The sequence below is a fragment of the Lepidochelys olivacea genome (assembly GCF_965140295.1).
Source record: "Lepidochelys olivacea isolate rLepOli2 genome assembly, chromosome: 18".
NCBI classification, from domain to species: Eukaryota; Metazoa; Chordata; order Testudines; family Cheloniidae; genus Lepidochelys; species Lepidochelys olivacea.
Genome location: NC_140428.1, coordinates 7,095,772 through 7,114,195, shown reverse-complemented (window position 1 = coordinate 7,114,195; position 18,424 = coordinate 7,095,772). Strand labels below are relative to the sequence as shown.

At 46.0% G+C, this 18,424-nt stretch overlaps 1 protein-coding gene across 10 annotated transcripts in view; it reads left to right on the top strand.

Moving 5' to 3' along the window:
• The window catches only part of EIF4G3 (eukaryotic translation initiation factor 4 gamma 3), a 440,166-nt gene that overhangs the window by 369,807 nt on the left and 51,935 nt on the right, over window positions 1-18,424 (top strand). For all 10 annotated transcript variants that reach the window (XM_084651415.1, XM_084651414.1, XM_084651413.1 and 7 more), the window contains 3 exons: window positions 1,990-2,083; window positions 7,461-7,578; window positions 9,508-9,731. In XM_084651415.1, the coding sequence (XP_084507541.1) occupies window positions 1,990-2,083; window positions 7,461-7,578; window positions 9,508-9,731 (436 nt within the window). The remainder of the gene's footprint in view (window positions 1-1,989; window positions 2,084-7,460; window positions 7,579-9,507; window positions 9,732-18,424) is intronic.

Sequence of the window (18,424 nt, the reverse complement as noted above, 5' to 3'; positions counted from 1 at the left end):
GGGATCTGGGGCAAAAAATGAGGATTGGTCCTGCTTTGAGCAGCGGGTTGGACTAGATGACCTCCTGAGGTCCCTTCCAAACCAGAGATTCTATGAGTTATCATGGAGGCAGCACTCAGGAAGATTCTTGGAGTTTAGTTTCTAGTCTCTGTAGGCAGAGGTGCCCCACCATACTCTGAGTACATAGAGTCCACAGTATTCTCTCAGTTTTGCCTCGGGCCTCATAGCAGGCTCCTTCTAGACTACAACTTTCTGAGAATTGGCTCTTGTATCTTTTTGTCTCTTGTTCAGACCGTTTTTTTCTGAACACCATCCTGTCCACTTCTGGATCTTCCAGAGAGAGGCCCAGGATTTCACCTTGGGATGATTCTTCTGTAGTTTCATGATTCTCATTCTGTTTTTTGGACTCCCCTCCCACAAATACACAGGAAAAAAGGTCAGAGGGAAGGGGCACTCTCTTCCTCAGAGGATGGCAGGTTTTCCACGTCATCTTCTCTTAGTTGGCAATGCTTTAAAGAGCTGCCTGGGCAGGGAAGATTTAAGCACCAAGAGTTCTGGTGCAGGCAGAGTAGGAGCGGTCGGAGCCAAGGAAACTGGCCATATCTCCCCCTACTGCCACTTCTTCTCTAGTGTTCCACTACCTCCCCTCTTCTCAGCTGAACTACTCTTTGTGGAGAGGAGGGTTGCTTTCCCTCTACTTGCTGCCTATCATAGGTGGCAGCACCAAGAGCTTTGAGGATCTGTGGTTTGAAATGAGCGATGAACGCTCACGTTGTATTTGTAGATTTCTGGGTGCAATCAGGAGACTCATACCGGCCTTTCACCTTCCTATAAACTGTTATAAATTTTTATCTGATCCTGCAAATCTTGCCGCAACCATCATCTGAGCCTCTGATGAACTGCTTTTTGTTATTCTTATCAGCAAAGTGGGATTTTTTGTGACAGTAGTCTCAGACTCAGGTTAAGTGTATTGTCCTTCCCTAGACCCCTGTCCTTTGCTAGAGTTCTTTCCAGACAAAATGGTCCTGAGAACAGCTTTGGAATTTCTATCCAAAGAAAGAGAACTTAGTCCTTTACATTATTAGGATGATTTCTTTATTTCTTTTTGCCCTAATCAGTGCCACCCTATTGAATTTTCCTTCAGTGCCTGGATGTTAAGAGGCATATAAAGTAGGACCGGGACAGAATAAAATCTTTCTGCAGATCAAGTGCCATTTGTTCTTTATGGAGATCATACAGGAGGCCTCCAAAGCCCTGTCTAGTGAGGTGGATTTATTCTGCTAATAATCAAGCTTTCAACTCAGATGAGAGAAGCTCTTCTACTGGGCTTAGTGTACATATCACTCTCTCCATTACAGCTTCATGGGCAGAAAGAAACAAAGGCTGTTCCAAGGAGATCTGCAGTGTCGCAACCTGATAGTCAATAAATTTGTTTGCTGATCATTACAAAACGGATTTCCAGTTCTTATAAGACACTGCTTTTGCCCCTCCAGATCCTGCAAACCTTTTCTTTACATGGCTTTCTCTGTTCTAATCCTTGCTGCTTGCAAATTCCCAGCAGTGCCAGGATTGGCAGATTTCATAGTGAGTGGAAATCATTAATTCATTACACACAAAATGGTCATCCCTCACACACTCAATGCATCAATCCTGTATTCCCTCCTTAAAACTACTGTTAAGATCTTTTGATCTTATTGATAGAAAGTTCACAGATGCTTTATACTTACTCTTTGTGAGGGTTGCTTTCCCCCAGATGTTTTACATTTACGCTTTGGAAGTATCTATTTGGGGTGTGCTTAGACACTCCCTGCCTTTTAGAGGCTGAGGAATGATCTCCAAGAATCTACTAGAAATCTCTGTGCTAATAAGGGTCTTACAAGCTGTACCAGAATTAGTAAGTGGAGTTATATGAAAAGATCCATTTACAAGTAAGGAGCAAAATTTTCCTATTTGTAAGTGCTTGATCATCTGTGTTGATTTGTATTGCAGTCCACAATAGATGAGAAGATTCAGCTTGTGCCTAAAGCCCAGTTGGGCAGCTGGGGGAAGGGCAGCAGTGGTGGAGCAAAGGCCAGTGAGATTGGTAAGTTTTACCTCAGTTTATATGCTGTCCTTGATGTTGATCCTTGTAATCGTAGTTTAGCTCCTTGTTGATCCATCACTGTGGTAATTTTGAACAAATCACGTAATGTGAAGTAAGAGGTATATATGCTGTGACCATCTAAAATTAATGAATTCAGAGCTCAGGCCTAGATAATGTCCATTCCTGTAAAGTTTGTGTCATGAATGATCAAGAATACATCCCTTACAGCAGAATGTGACATAACAGTAGCGTAATAGTAACACATAGTAAGGGCATCAGCTATTTGCAGGCTGGTTTTCCCACCCAACTTCTTTTTCATGCGAGGAGCCCCTTAATACATAAGTAAAGCAAAATATAATGTCAGCATGGGCCATGTGGTTCCTGGCACTGATACCTGGACTCGTTAAGACTCTTCCTTTTCTGTTTGGAGACTTTCATTTGAATTGTTTTCAAGACTTGAAGAGAAAATCTTGTGGCTTTGCCTTTTTGTGGGAGCCAGCAGCCTAAGAACTAATTAAAGTCTTCAGCAAGTTCAAAAACCTTAACAAATGAACAAATTCTTCAGGCCAGTTACTAATTAGAAAAGAGTCTGTTTTATTATTAGTAATTGATTGTTTTCTGCTGTACTGACCATATGTGCCAAAGTGTTTTATATAGTCATAAAACAAATAATAAAGAAATACAATTATACAACAAATTAGGAACAAATTCAATTCCCAAAATAGATCTCTCTAATAGAGTTTTAAAACTTCCTGAAAAGTTTGGAGCACAAGTGATCTGGAGTAAAAGTTTTCACTAAATTATAACATGTGCAGCAAGACTAGGACTCTGTTGCAGGTAATCTGTTGTCACAGAAGCTGGGTGGCTCAAAGTGACATGCTGTGGTCACTAAACCTGAGCTATAACAATATACTGTCAGTCTGAATCCTGGCCATGGCAGTTTTCAAAGAAAGTGTATTGTGTATGTTGCTTGCATTCTGCAGGGGCTCCTTTTGGAAGTTTTGCTCTGAGATAAAAATTTCTGGTTTAAAACCAATATTTTAAATTTCTTTAAAATACACAAGAGGACTTTGATTTTACTTTGTAGGTGTTATCAAGGTAATTACCATTAATTAAATAGGGGGAAGATGAAAGACTCTAATAAGCAGTTGGGATAATGTGATAATACTCCTCAACTATTTCCTGAGCAGAGGGACTGAGTACGCTCAAAGGACAGCAAGTTAAGCAGTCACAGTCATTTGTGGTATGTCTACACTGCAGTGTAAGCCCAGGACTAGTAGAACTCAAGTTGCAGACTGTGGGTTTGTTAGTGTAGGCCCTGAAACCCTAGGTTCTTTTGTAAACCCAAATTAGGAACTTTTGAACCCTGGGTCTCAACCTGGGACTCCAGTGTCTACACTGTATTGTGTGGGCCCCAGTCCAACAACTCATATTTCAAACTTCCCAAAATGTGGCCACTCTAGTGTTTTGTTCATGGTGCAGTGTGGGAAAACTTGAGTGTCCACCAAACTTGACTGTCCAGAGGTCAAAGAAAGTTGGCCTAAGGGATTGTGGGATAATTTTGATGGACTTCCAGAGCATAAGTCCACTGGTGCTATGTCTACGCTGCAGACCAATAGGGCTTGAACCCTGGGTCCTGGCTTGACTCAGGCTTGGACCCTCAACCTCTGGGATCCTGGGTGTGAGCCCTGGATTAGCGCAATTTATGTGTTGATGGAAAGGAGGTTAGGCTTAAGCCTGAATTCAAACCCTGAGCTTACATTGCAGTATAGCTGTACTGTTGGACAAATTACACAGCTCCCTTAAAATGAGCTGCTCATAGTATTTTCAGATTCTTCCAACTTTTTTAATGCAGAGCTCAGGAATATGAAGGATCAGAGCAGTAAGGAGAAATGTGCAGGATGTTGGAGCAGTGCAGAAGGAGAGGGGTTGGGAGGATGTAGGAAGGAGGCTATGCACCTTTGCCAACCTTTTCCCCTTGGGATTGTGTTCTGGCACAGCTATCAAGAGGCCAACACACTCCTATACAGCAACTTATTAGAGTAAGGGATCATTTAAATGCTGTGTTTTTGAAAACACATTTGGATGACTAGGACTTAGACATTCACTGAATGCATCCAATGAAGTGAGCTGTAGCTCACGAAAGCTTATGCTCAAATACATTTGTTAGTCTCTAAGGTGCCACAAGTACTCCTTTTCTTTTTGTAGAACTCTACTCCATCCCCATGCTGCCTGCAGCAGTGAGGATGGGAATACTAGGCTCACCCTTACCATGATGCTGATGCTTGTAGGAAAATAGGGGAGCTTGGAACAGTGCAGGAGAGTGTGAGGAGGAAAAAAGAGGATCAGAGCTGTGCAGTAGGAGATACAGAGTTGGAGCTTCAGCTCTGTCCCCCAAACCTCACCACATCCATACCCCCTATTCCTGTCCCCCTTCAAAAAAAGCCCCCTCAGTGCTGAGACCAGATTGGGAGCTAGGAATTAATATGTGCAGTGCATGGCACAGGTACACAGTGCTGAGATGAAGTGAGCTGTAGCTCACGAAAGCTTATGCTCAAATAAGTTTGTTAGTCTCTAAGGTGCCACAAGTACTTCTTTTTGTGAGTGCTGAGATGGGGTAGGGAACTGAGAAAGGGCTTCCTTGGAGTATGGCACAGGCCCACAGGCTGAGAACATCTCTTCAGTCTACTTCACACCTTTCCGAACCTCCTTTCCTGCAAATGGATCTGTAGAACCCCATCCCATATACCCATACTTGGGTTAGGACTTTGTATCTACACTCTCCTTCACCTTCTGACCTCCAACTGGTACAGGTAGTCCTCAAAGCCCAATCACCTCTCCATGACCCCTCCAAACTTACAGGTAGAGAGGCAAAGAGGGTGGAGAGTGTGTGTGTGAGAGAGAGGGAATGTTAGAAGAGTTAGAGCAGGAGTGTAAGAGTCTGAGTAGGTGGGGGAAGTATGAGCAGTGAGGGAGAATGTGTAGGGTTTTGGAGCAGTGCAGGGAAGAGCGGGCTAGAGAGGAGAGCATCAGAGCTGTGCTGTGGGAGATATTGGGGCATTTTAGCTCTGTCCCCTAAAAAATTCCCCATATCCATGCTCCCTCATGTCTGTCCCATACAAATGTCCTTCTCTCCATATGGAGGTGAGCTGAGGTGGGGAAACTAGGCTATGCTGGGGGGCAGAGATGGGAGATGAGATGATGCAGGGGCAGTGAAGGGACTAACATACAGCCAGTGCATCCTATGGCTGGGATAATCATTGCCAAGTAACCTTGAGCAGTAGAGTGGGAGGGCTGGGCTGTGGAAAATGGGGATGCAGAAAAATTCATTGCCCAGAAACTTAGTGAACACAGAGTTAAGGTTGCTCAGTGATGCCTCTTGCCATTCAAAAATGTAGAGATTGGCTGAACTTAAACTTCTGAAAACCAGGAAATACAGGATTATGGTATGTGCCATTCCTGCAATACAGCCTTAACTCTCCTCTCTTTGATCGATGCCCGAATACACATACTAGCATAATAACACACGTACTAACACTTTACCCTTGCAGATGCTACAAAACATTCTGGGAATGCTGCAGGTGAGCACTGTAGGACAAAGTTTAACACCTTCCTTTGCTGAAGTAAAACTCAGGGTTAGGTTAGGCATAGCAAATAGGAGCTACGTACACCTAGTCTATACTCAAACACTGAGCTTTGAGACATTGCTTTCATTTACCTCTCACTAAGCCTTGATGCCAAAGTCATGTATGCCACCAACTCCCCATTAAAAGACCCCTGTGAAGTGCTACTGAGACAAACTACAGAAGTCAGCACTGAAATGAGGCATGGCTGATCCTTCATGGTAACTATGCACCTCTCCTGCTAACTTGCTGTAACTAATCCCTCCACCATTCAGCACAGCTGCAGCTAACACAGTGAATACAGCTGGAGTGCATGCAGGTAAATGCTGTAATTCAAATCTGTGGTACGCAACACAATAATTGGCATGTTTTCTTAGTCTCCAATTTATCCACATCCTTCTTGTAGTGTGGGGCCCAAAACTGGACACAGTACTCCAGATGAGGCCTCACCAATGTCGAATAGAGGGGAACGATCACGTCCCTCGATCTGCTCGCTATGCCCCTACTTATACATCCCAAAATGCCATTGGCCTTCTTGGCAACAAGGGCACACTGCTGACTCATATCCAGCTTCTCGTCCACTGTCACCCCTAGGTCCTTTTCCGCAGAACTGCTGCCTAGCCATTCGGCCCCTAGTCTGTAGCGGTGCATTGGATTCTTCCGTCCTAAGTGCAGGACCCTGCACTTATCCTTATTGAACCTCGTCAGATTTCTTGATGCTGACCAGAAGCCCCAGAACAGGGCATTCGGAAGAAATTTTGGTGCTACCCTGTATCCTTTTGTAGATTGTACTTAGTATTCTTTCTGTGTTTACTGCTTTGCAGTTACATGAACAGAAGGCAGCAGGACAAGAAAGATTACTTACATTATAGTAACTGGTTTCAGAGTAACAGCCGTGTTAGTCTGTATTCGCAAAAAGAAAAGGAGTACTTGTGGCACCTTAGAGACTAACCAATTTATTTGAGCATGGGCTTTCGTGAGCTACAGCTCACTTCATCGGATGCATACCGTGGAAACTGCAGCAGACTTTATATATACTTGTATATATATATATATTTGTATATATAAAGTCTGCTGCAGTTTCCACGGTATGCATCCGATGAAGTGAGCTGTAGCTCACGAAAGCTTATGCTCAGATAAATTGGTTAGTCTCTAAGGTGCCACAAGTCCTCCTTTTCTTTTTTTGATTATAGTAACTGGAGTTCTTTGAGCTGTGTAGTCCCTTTGGGTATTCACTGTGCGTGAATATATATATATATATATACATTCTGTCTGAATTAGGCTCAGGTGCATTTAATTAGCGCCCAGCTGATAGTGCCTCCTTGATCTGCCTCTGAACCCTGGCTGAGAATTAACCCCCAAAACTCTTAGCAGTTCCCTGGTTTTCCAGAGTTTCCATCCAGGAATGCTAGTGGAGTGGAATGCAAGATACACCCTAGGGATCCCAATAGATCTCTGTACCCCAGTTTATCGGGTAAATAAAGCATTGTGATAATCCAGCCAAGAAAGAGAATCAGGCATGCATTCAATGTTAGGAATCAGAAAAAATCATAAAAGTTATGAATGAGCCCTGCATGCCATGATGATAATGAGAAGCAAGAATAAAATGGAGTCAAGCCAGCCCTTTTCCACAGGTTTTCCATGCTATCAACTCTGGAATAATGGAAGATTGTTTAAATTATTTTGTGGCACTGTGTCCTTGATAATCCAATGTTATCACTGTTCCCTACATCTTCTTTTGCAATCTCTTGCAGAGTCCTTACGACCAAGTGCCACTAGTTTGAACAGATTTTCTGCACTGCAGCCCCCAGTGTCGTCTGTGTCTTCTTCTTCTGTATCCTCAGAGTTAGACTCTCGCAGGGCCTTAACTAGGTAAGATTTAGTCAGCCAATAGAATTTGCCATTCCAATATTTATGCATCCTAACATTTATTTGCTACTTTTACTGCCACCGCACATAGGGAAGAGGTGGCCATTGAGCTGTCTCTCAGTGATGCCCAGGTCTTTTTTCCTGAGTGGTTAAAATTAATTTAGAACCTATCTATATGTATCATTTGTTCCAAAGGTCACACTTTATGTTAAGGGTGTATTTATAAATACAGGAAAAGCTGTGTTCTCTAGCACTTTACAAACCAGAAAGCTCTATGAACCAGCATTTTGGGAGAGGTTGCGGGGTGTGGGCTCTGGGAGGGAGTTTGAGTATGGGAGAGGGCTTGGGGTTGGGGCTCAGGAGGGGTTTCGGGTTGCTGGATCCGTGCGGCGCTCACCTTGGGTGGCTCCTCGCAAGCAGCGACATGTCCAGAGAGGCACGGCCAGGCGGCTCTGTGTGCTGCCTCCACCCACAGGCACCGCCCCCACAGCTCCCCTTGGCAGCTCCCCGCAGCTCCCGTCTGTGCTCCTAGGCAGAGAAATGGCTCCATGTGCTGTCCCTGCCCCGAGCACTGGCTCCACAGCTCCCATTGGCTGGGGACCGCAGCCAATGGGAGCTGCAGGGGCGGTGCCCGTGGGCAGAGGCAGCGTGCAGAGCCACTTGGCCACACCTCCACCTAGGAGCATTGATCTCGGCCAGTCGGAGCTGCAGGGGTGGCACCTGCAGGTGGAGGCAGCACACAGAGCTGCTTGGCCGTGCCTCTCCAGACATGTCGCCACTTGTGGGGAGCCGCCCGAGGTGAGCGCTGCCCAGATCCGGCACCCCGAAACTCCTCCCGCGTCCCAACCCCCAGCCCTGAACCCCCTCTCGCACTCAAACTTCCTCCCTCCTAGTTAACCAGAATTTTTGACTTACCGGCACCCCTCATCCCCCAATATTCCGGATAACAAAGCTTTTACTATCGTTTATGAAGGGTTAATAAATTATTAAGATAGGTGTATTAAATGATTAATTTTTGTAGAAGGTTATCGGGTCCAACACGTCTGTCAGTTGCTTACGTATAAGACTTTCTACCATTATGTTTATAACTAGCTATAAAACATACTACTCATATCTGTAACGTGCTTATAGTATTTATTAATTATTTACTAAATTATTATAAACTATTTACTTTAATGTACCCTTAATGTAAAGTTGACCAATTATTCATTCCAATGTGCATAACTTTGCATTTGTCAACAATGAATTTCATCTGCCATCAGGCTGTCCATTCACCAAGTCCCTCTGAAGTTCCCCACAGTCTTCTCTAATCTTGACTGTTGTAAATAATTTTGTCTCATCTGGGATTTTTCCACATCAGTATAATCTTCCTTTTTCCAAATAATTAAAATGTTAACATAATTCCTAGGGTTTATCTGTCAGAAATCCCAGTGTTTAGCATTTTGCTATTTTGAAATTATACTTCAATATATGCATAGGTAAAGAATATACCAGTTAGGCCACTTCACAGTGAAATGGTGCCATTACTTTAACATTAAAATTCACTGTGTTTTGAACCTGCAGAAGTGTAGTATATCCTCAGAGTGTTTTGTTTCAGATGTGCACTATGACACATATGCTCTCCCTCCCCCTCCCCTGTGTGCATGTATATATGCATTCGTCATTTGGATCAAGCGTCTGAGGTCCACACCACAGGTTTAAAGGTGAGGGAATCCACAGGCTGCATATTGACCACAATCTGTACAGTTGAACTGTATTAAAAATAACTTTCATTGACTATTAAATTACTTTCTCATTTTTTCTGTAACAAATAGACTGTATAAGAGACAGCTACCCAGCTGCTTTTATAATGTTATGGGAAATGTGTCCAGTGTTAATTTTTAGCAGTAAGAGGATAAGAGCCTTCCATATGAATGTGTTTTCACTTTCTAGTCGTGGGAGCACAGGCAGAGAGAAGAATGACAAACCACTCCCATCTTCGGTCACCCGTCCAAACACCTTCCTGCGCGGTAGCAGCAATAAAGAGCTGCTGCTAGGCAATCAGGCACAAGAAGAACAACGGCGAGAGATGCTAGAGACAGTGAAACAGCTAACAGGTGGCATGGATATGGAGAGAAACATCACAGAGACAGACAGGAACAAAGCCAAGGAAATTGGTGAGAGACTCCTCCATGAGTGCTAGGTGAGCACTCCTGGAGCTCATTAATACAGGGGAATCCTTCTGAATGTGCAGAAATGTTTACAGGAGAATTAATCAATATAAGTGACAGTTCTCTGTGTTTCAGAGTAGCAGCCATGTTAGTCTGTATACGCAAAAAGGAGTACTTGTGGCACCTTAGATAAATTTGTTAGTCTCTAAGGTACCACAAGTACTCCAGTTCTCTGTGTGTCATTGTGGATTTTTTCCCCACAGTGACTCACAGTGGAGCTTTTGTAGCTGAACCGTGTTTCCAAAGTTTTATAACTCAGCTGATTTACACATTTCTCCTCTTATTGTCATCTTTGCTCACCAACAGCCTTTTGGTTTCACATAAGTAAAAATACAGTTTCTTCTTCAAGTGCTTGCTCATGTCCATTCCATGTAAGTGTGTGCCTGCACCGTTGCCAAAGATTTTTCCCATAGTGGTATCCATTAGGCCGACTCTGGCGCCCTCTGGAGCCACATGCTTATGCGCCATTATAAGGGACACTGCCGTCCCCACACTCTTTCAGTTCGTTCTTACTGCTCATAACGTTTCTTGGAACGACCCTTCTTGTTGCAGCAAGGCTTCTTTCCAGTGGTTTTTGAACTCCTCCTTGGTTCGTAGTTATCTTAGTTATATAGTTTTGTGTATATAGTTTTTACAAGTAGTGGTAGTGTATATAGTTAGTGTAAATAGATAGTTCCTATTGTTGAAAGACATCTTCGCCCCAGGGACCAGGCATGCTTCAAGCCTTGTGCCTCCTGCAGTAAACCTATGTCCTTAAGTGAGTCTTACTCCAGCTGCTTTAAGTGCTTGGGGAAAACGCATGTGAGGAACTAGTGCCAGATCTGTTGGGATTTCAGACCTCGCACTGAAAAGGACAGAGACATCAGGCTGAAGACTCTCCTCTTGGAAGTTGTCCTCAGACCAGTCTCAGAACGAAGCCACTCTGATTCAGCGCTGCATACTTGAGTGTCGGTGCGAAGCGCTTCCCTGGCACTGAGCTCTTTGCAGCACCGTTCACCAATTTTCTGGTGCCAAGAAAGAAGCCCAAGAAGCAGCACACCAACAGAGGGTGCTCACCGGTGCAGAAGAGAGATAAGCGGGGGGAGGAAAGCATAGTGAGACCAGTGCTGGGCCACTCTTCTGCTTCTGGGCTCATGCTGGCACTGTCAACTCTGCCTAGGGCATTGAGTCCTGTGCAGAACCCTCAGCTGACACCAGGAAGCCACCATGGTACCAGCGGTCTGATGGTATCATTGACTCCAGAGGCTTTCCAGTTGGCTACGGACCTACTTTCTCTGCCCGTCCTGCCAACCCCAATGGGGTGCCTGTCAGCTCCAGCATCTGTAAGCAGGAGGGAACAAGGAGCGTAAGGTGGCTTCCTGGCTCCAAGCCTCTCAGCTCCTTCTTGGGCAAACCTTCCCTGATCCCAGTGTCCCGATCTCTTGTGCGTCACTGGTCCCCGGAACCCTAGCACCATATATGGAGGTAGAAGCAGGTACTGCTCCACCGTGGTCGCCAGGAGAAAACTCCTCTTTGGGGTTCAAAGGGGACCCTTATGTGCCACCGAAAGCCCACCACCGGTACCAAGCATATGCACCACCAGCAGGCCTTTTGAAGGTGCACCCAATGGGTCCTGTATCAGTCACCATTTCAGATTCACCTCCCCTTTTATTTTTGGACCATCTGTCACCCTTCAGCCTGGCATGGTCATTCATAACATCAGACCACTGAGTCCTGAGCAATTCCCTTCCACCCCCTATCCCCATCACTCCTCAGGGACCCTTCTCACAAGCAAATCCTCATCTAGGAGATGCAGTCCCTCCAACGTATGTGGGCCATGGAGGGAGTTCCTCAAGACTTGAGTGGGAAGGGGTTTTATTCCCGGTATTTCCTAATCCCAAAGGACAAAGAGGGCCCCGCCCAGCTCGGACCTGCATGGCCTCAACAGATATCTCAGTAAACAAAGGTTCCCCATCGTCTCCCTGGCCTCCATCATTCCCTTCCTGGGTCCAGGAGTCTGATACGCCACCCAGGTCTTAAAGGACACATACTTTCACATTTCTATCTTCCGTGGCCACACAAGATTTCTCAGGTTTGTAGTGGGTCAACACCACTACCAATTGACTGCCCTCCCCTTCGACCTATCGGCAGCCCCACGGATTTTCACAGTGTATGGTGATAGTAGCAGCCTTCCTCAGGCAGCGAGGCATACAAGTCTACACATACTTTGACGACTGGCTGATCAAAGGTCAGTTGCAGGCTCCAGTACAGAACAGCATCAGCATAGTCCGAGCCACCTTCAGAGCGCTGGACCTGCTGATAAATGAGCAGAAGTCAACTCCTGTCCTAGTTCAGAGAACAGAATTTACTGGGGAATTTACCCAATTCCAGACCATGTCAGACCTGATATCCAAGGTCATGGCCCACCCAGTCATGACAGCTCGGATGTGCCTCAAGCTTCTGGATCATATGGTGGCTTGTACTTACGTGGTTCGGCATGCAAGGCTGTGCATCAGGCTCCTCCAGATGTGGTTAGCATCAGTTTACTCCCTGAGCAGACACCACTTGGACTTAGTGCTCATGGTCCCTCCCTAAGCTGGTGGAAAGACCCAAGATTAGTAATGATGGGGGTGCCCTTTGTTACCCCTCAACCATCAATAACCTTAATCTCAAACATGTCTGACCTAGGGTGGGGTGCCCACCTTAACAACGTCAGGAGTCAGGGCCTCTGGTCCCAAGAAGAATTCTCCCTGCACATAAACAACAGGTTGCTCAGGGAGGTATGCTTAACATGCCAAGTGTTCCTCCCCCAGATCTCAGGTGAGGTGGTGCAAGTCCTTACAGACAGTATTGCAGCCATGTTTTATATCAACAAGCAGGGAGGGGCTTGATCTTTGGCCTTGGGTCAGGAGGCCATCTGTCTGTGGGACGTCTGCACGAAGCACTCCATCTCGAGGCGTCACGTCTCCTGGGAGCCAGGAATATATTGGCGGAGCACCTCAGCAGATCCTTCTCCCACCACGAGTGGTCCCTTCACCCACAGATTACCAGATTCATCTTCCAAAGGTGGGGGTCTCCCCAGGTGGAGCTGTTCACCGCCAGGCAGAACAGGAAATGCCATCAGTTTTGTTTACTGTGCAGACACAACCCAGGCTCTCTTTCCAACACCTTGCTATTCTTGTGGATAGGCCACCACCTGTACACCTTTCCCCCAATCCTCTTGGTTCACAAGGTCCTCCTAAAAATCAAACAGGACAAGGCAAGAGTTATTCTGATAGCACCATCACGGCCACGCCAGCATTGGTTCGTCATGCTCCTGGATTTCTTGGTGGCAGCTCCACTCTCACTCCCACTCTGTCTGGACCTGGTTTCAGAAGCCCACAGCTGGTTACTTCACCCAGACCTCACCTCACTGCATGGATGCTGCATGGCTGAACCCTGAAGAACAGGCCTGCTTGGAACAGGTTCGGCAGATCTTGCTAGACAGTAGAAAGCCTTCCACCAGGGCTGCCTACTTGGCCAAGTCATAGAATCATAGAATATTAGAGTTGGAAGAGACTTCAGGAGGTCATCTAGTCCAATCCTCTGCTCAAAGCAGGACCAACACCAACTAAATCATCCCAGCCAAGGCTTTGTCAAGCCGGGCCTTAAAAACCTCTAAGGATGGAGATGCCAGTGCTTCACCACCCTCCTAGTGAAATAGTGTTTTCAAATATCCATCCTAGACTCCCCCATTGCAACTTGAGATCATTCCTTCTTGTTCTGTCATCTGCCACCACTGAGAACAGCCTAGCTCCATCCTCTTTGGAACCCCCTTTCAGATAGTTGAAGGCTGCTATCGAATCCCCCCTCACTCTTCTCTTCTGCAGACTAAATAACCCCAGTTGCCTCAGCCTCTCCTCATAAGTCATGTGCCCCAGCCCCCTAACATTTTCGTTGCCCTTTGCTGGACTCTCTCCAATTTGTCCACATCCCTTCTATAGTGGGGGGACCAAACCTAGATGCAATACTCCAGGTATGGTCTTACCAGTGCCGAATAGTGAAAGTATTTCTTCTGTTGCTTCTGAATGTGCTCTCTCTCCATCTCAATCTTCCCTTCGGTCTACCTTGGACTACTTGCTGCATCTAAAACAGCGGGCCTGGCCCTCTCATCTATTAAAGTGCATTTGGCAGCCATATCAGCCTTCCACACTCCAGTGAACAGCAGGTCACTGTTCTCCCACAAGGTGACGGTCTGGTTTCTAAAGGGGCCGGGAAGACTCTGCCCTCAGATACACAAGCCAACCTCCCCAATGAGACTTAAACCTGGTTCTGTCGAAGCTCATGGATCCCCCCTTCATGCCGTTAGCATCATGCTCCCTGATATTTCTCTTCTGGAAGGTCACCTTCCTGGTGGCAATCACCTCAGCCAGAAGGGTCTCTGAGATCAAGTCCTTTATTTCAGTCCCACAGTACACCGTGTTCTCCTTCAAGGACAAGGTCCAACTGTGCCCCCATCAGAACTTCCTACCAAAGGTGATGTCTCAATTCCATAACAACCAGGTCATTTTCCTAACAGTCTTCTTTCTGAAACCTCACAAAAACTCTGAGGAATGACAGCTTCACTTGTTAGATATTAGCCTGGCCTTCGCCTTTTATATTGAGAGGACTAAACCCACAAATTCACTCAACTGTTCATCCACACAGAAAGAATGAGAGGGCTATCTGTGTCAACCCAAAGGATCTCATCCTGGATAAATGCCTGCATTCGAGCTTTCTATGAGCAGGCAAATATCCCATCTCTGGCCATCTTAACTGCTCATTCCACAAGAGCCCAGGTTTCGTCAGCAGCAGTCCTTGCACAAGTCCCAATCCAGAACATCTGCAGAGCCGGTCATGGTCACCGGTGCATACCTTTGCATCCCACTACACCATCACCCAACAGGCCTGAGATTATGCCAGTTTCGGAAGAGCAGTGTTGTAATCAGTATGTCCTTTAACTCCAAGCCCACCTCCTTGGGTATTGCTTGTGAGTCACCTAATATGGAATGGACTTGAGCAAGCACTCAAAGAAAAAATGGTTACTAACCTTTTGTAACTGTAGTTCTTCAAGTTATATTGCTCATATCCATTCCATAACCCACCCTCCTACCCCTTTGTCAGAGTTAACCAACAAGGAACTGAGAGACGATGTGGAGTCAGCGGCACCCCTTATATCACCGCATAAGACATGGCTCCAGAAAGTGCTAGATCTGGCCCAATGGACCTCACTGAGGGAAAAATCTCCAGCAACAATACACGTGGCATGCACACACCTAACATGGAATGGACATGAGCAACACATCTCAAAGAACAACTGTTACGAAAGGTTAGTAACCATTTTATTTGTCTGCAAAAGTAACTGGGACCCAGTTTTCTGTATAATTGCCTTTTCCATGTCTTGTTGCTCTTGCTGTCAGTTCCTGGGATAGTTCTTCCTAGGACCAGTGGAAGATATAGTCTCAGTTCTGATCTCATGTATCTGGAGCCTGTTGCCTGGGGTGGTTGGTCAGATCCCAAGCCTGGTGAGGTTCGGGCACAGTGTAAGAGTCATCTGTTTGGCTAGACCTTTAATTGATTGTTGGACCCGTCTATCAGCAGGATGTGGTCATTTTAGAAATAACTATTTTTGTTGGATATTGTGTTTGTGTTAATTTTTATAAGGTGCCAAGGTAATGGACACAACTAAGAAATAAAAATGGGGCTGAGTCCTGGTTGCCCAGTCACCACCTTGCTGTCTTTGCACCTTCTCAACAGTTGAGACTAGCCAAGATGCTTCTGTTAATGGTCCCAGGATGGAATGCTGAGGCATAGCATTTTCAGTGGAAGGCCTTTAACTCTCAAACTTTATCTGCCTGGGCCAGAACCTATGAACTATCTGAAGGGTAACAAGAAGGGTTTCTACAGGTATGTTAGCAACAAGAAGAAGGTCAGGGAAAGTGTGGGACTCTTACTGAATGGGGGAGGCAACCTAGTGATACATGATGTGGAAAAAGCTGAAGTACTCAATGCTTTTTTTGCCTTGGTCTTCACAGACAAGGGAAGCTCCCAGACTGCTGCACTGGGCAACACAGCATGGGAAGGAGATTAGCAGCCCTCAGTGGTGAAAGAGCAAGTTAAGGACTATTTAGAAAAGCTGGACGTGCACAAGTCCATGGGTCCAGATCTAACGCATCCAAGGATGCTGAGGGAGTTGGCTGATGTGATTGCAGAGCCATTGGCCATTACCTCTTAAAATTCGTGGCAATTGGGGGAGGTCCCAGAAAATTGGAAAAAGGCAAATATAGTGCCCATATTTTAAAAAGGGAAGAAAGAGAACCCGGGGAACTACAGCCTTACTTCAGTCCCCGGCAATATCATGGAGCATGTCCTCAAGAAATCCATTTTGAAGCACTTGGAGGAGAGAAAGGTGATCAGGAACAGTCCACATGGATTCACCAAGGGCAAGTCATGCCTGACAACCTGATTGCCTTCTATGATAAGATAACTGGCTCTGTGGATATGGGGAAAGCGGTGGATGTGATATATCTTGACTTTAGCAAAGCTTTTGATACCATCTCCCACAGTATTCTTGCCAGCAAGTTAAAAAAGGATGGATTGTATGAATGAACGATAAGGTGGATAGAAAGCTGGCTAGATTGTTGGGCTCAATGGGTAGTGATCAACGGCTCGATGTTTAGTTGGCAGCCGGTATCAAGCGGAGTGCCCCAGGGGTCGTTCCTGGGGCTGGGTTTGTTCAACATCTTTATCAATTTATCTGAATGATGGGATTAATTGCACCCTCAGCAAATTCGCAGATGATACTAAGCTGGGTGGAGAGATAGATACGCTGGAGGGTAGGGATAGGGTCATAGAATCATAGAATATCAGGGTTGGAAGGGACCTCTGAAGGTCATCTAGTCCAACCCCCTGCTCGAAGCAGGACCAATTCCCAGTTAAATCATCCCAGCCAGGGCTTTGTCAAGCCTGACCTTAAAAACCTCTAAGGAAGGAGATTCTACCACCTCCCTAGGTAACGCATTCCAGTGTTTCACCACCCTCTTAGTGAAAAAGTTTTTCCTCATATCCAATCTAAACCTCCCCCACTGCAACTTGAGACCATTACTCCTCGTTCTGTCATCTGCTACCATTGAGAACAGTCTAGAGCCATCCTCTTTGGAACCCCCTTTCAGGTAGTTGAAAGCAGCTATCAAATCCCCCTTCATTCTTCTCTTCTGCAGGCTAAACAATCCCAGCTCCCTCAGCCTCTCCTCATAACTCATGTGTTCTAGACCCCTAATCATTTTTGTTGCCCTTCGCTGGACCCTCTCCAATTTATCCACATCCTTCTTGAAGTGTGGGGCCCAAAACTGGACACAGTACTCCAGATGAGGCCTCACCAATGTCGAATAGAGGGGAACGATCACGTCCCTCGATCTGCTCGCTGTGCCCCTACTTATACATCCCAAAATGCCATTGGCCTTCTTGGCAACAAGGGCACACTGCTGACTCATATCCAGCTTCTCGTCCACTGTCACCCCTAGGTCCTTTTCCGCAGAACTGCTGCCTAGCCATTCGGTCCCTAGTCTGTAGCGGTGCATTGGATTATTCCGTCCTAAGTGCAAGACCCTGCACTTATCCTTATTGAACCTCATCAGATTTCTTTTGGCCCAATCCTCCAATTTGTCTAGGTCCTTCTGTATCCTATCCCTCCCCTCCAGCGTATCTACCACTCCTCCCAGTTTAGTATCATCTGCAAATTTGCTGAGAGTGCAATCCACACCATCCTCCAGATCATTTATGAAGATATTGAACAAAACCGGCCCCAGGACCGACCCTTGGGGCACTCCACTTGATACCGGCTGCCAACTAGACAGGGAGCCATTGATCACTACCCGTTGAGCCCGACAATCTAGCCAGCTTTCTACCCACCTTATAGTGCATTCATCCAGCCCATACTTCCTTAACTTGCTGACAAGAATACTGTGGGAGACCGTGTCAAAAGCTTTGCTAAAGTCAAGAAACAATACATCCACTGCTTTCCCTTCACCCACAGAACCAGTAATCTCATCATAAAAGGCGATTAGATTAGTCAGGCATGACCTTCCCTTGGTGAATCCATGCTGGCTGTTCCTGATCACTTTCCTCTCATGCAAGTGCTTCAGGATTGATTCTTTGAGGACCTGCTCCATGATTTTTCCAGGGACTGAGGTGAGGCTGACTGGCCTGTAGTTCCCAGGATCCTCCTCCTTCCCTTTTTTAAAGATTGGCACTACATTAGCCTTTTTCCAGTCATCCGGGACTTCCCCGGTTCGCCACGAGTTTTCAAAGATAATGGCCAATGGCTGTGCAATCACAGCTGCCAATTCCTTCAGCACTCTCGGATGCAACTCGTCCGGCCCCATGGACTTGTGCACGTCCAGCTTTTCTAAATAGTCCCTAATCACCTCTATCTCCACAGAGGGCTGGCCATCTCTTCCCCATTTTGTGATGCCCAGCGCAGCAGTATGGGAGCTGACCTTGTTAGTGAAAACAGAGGCAGAAAAAAATTGAGTACATTAGCTTTTTCCACATCCTCTGTCACTAGGTTGCCTCCCTCATTCAGTAAGGGGCCCACACTTTCCTTGGCTTTCTTCTTGTTGCCAACATACCTGAAAAAACCC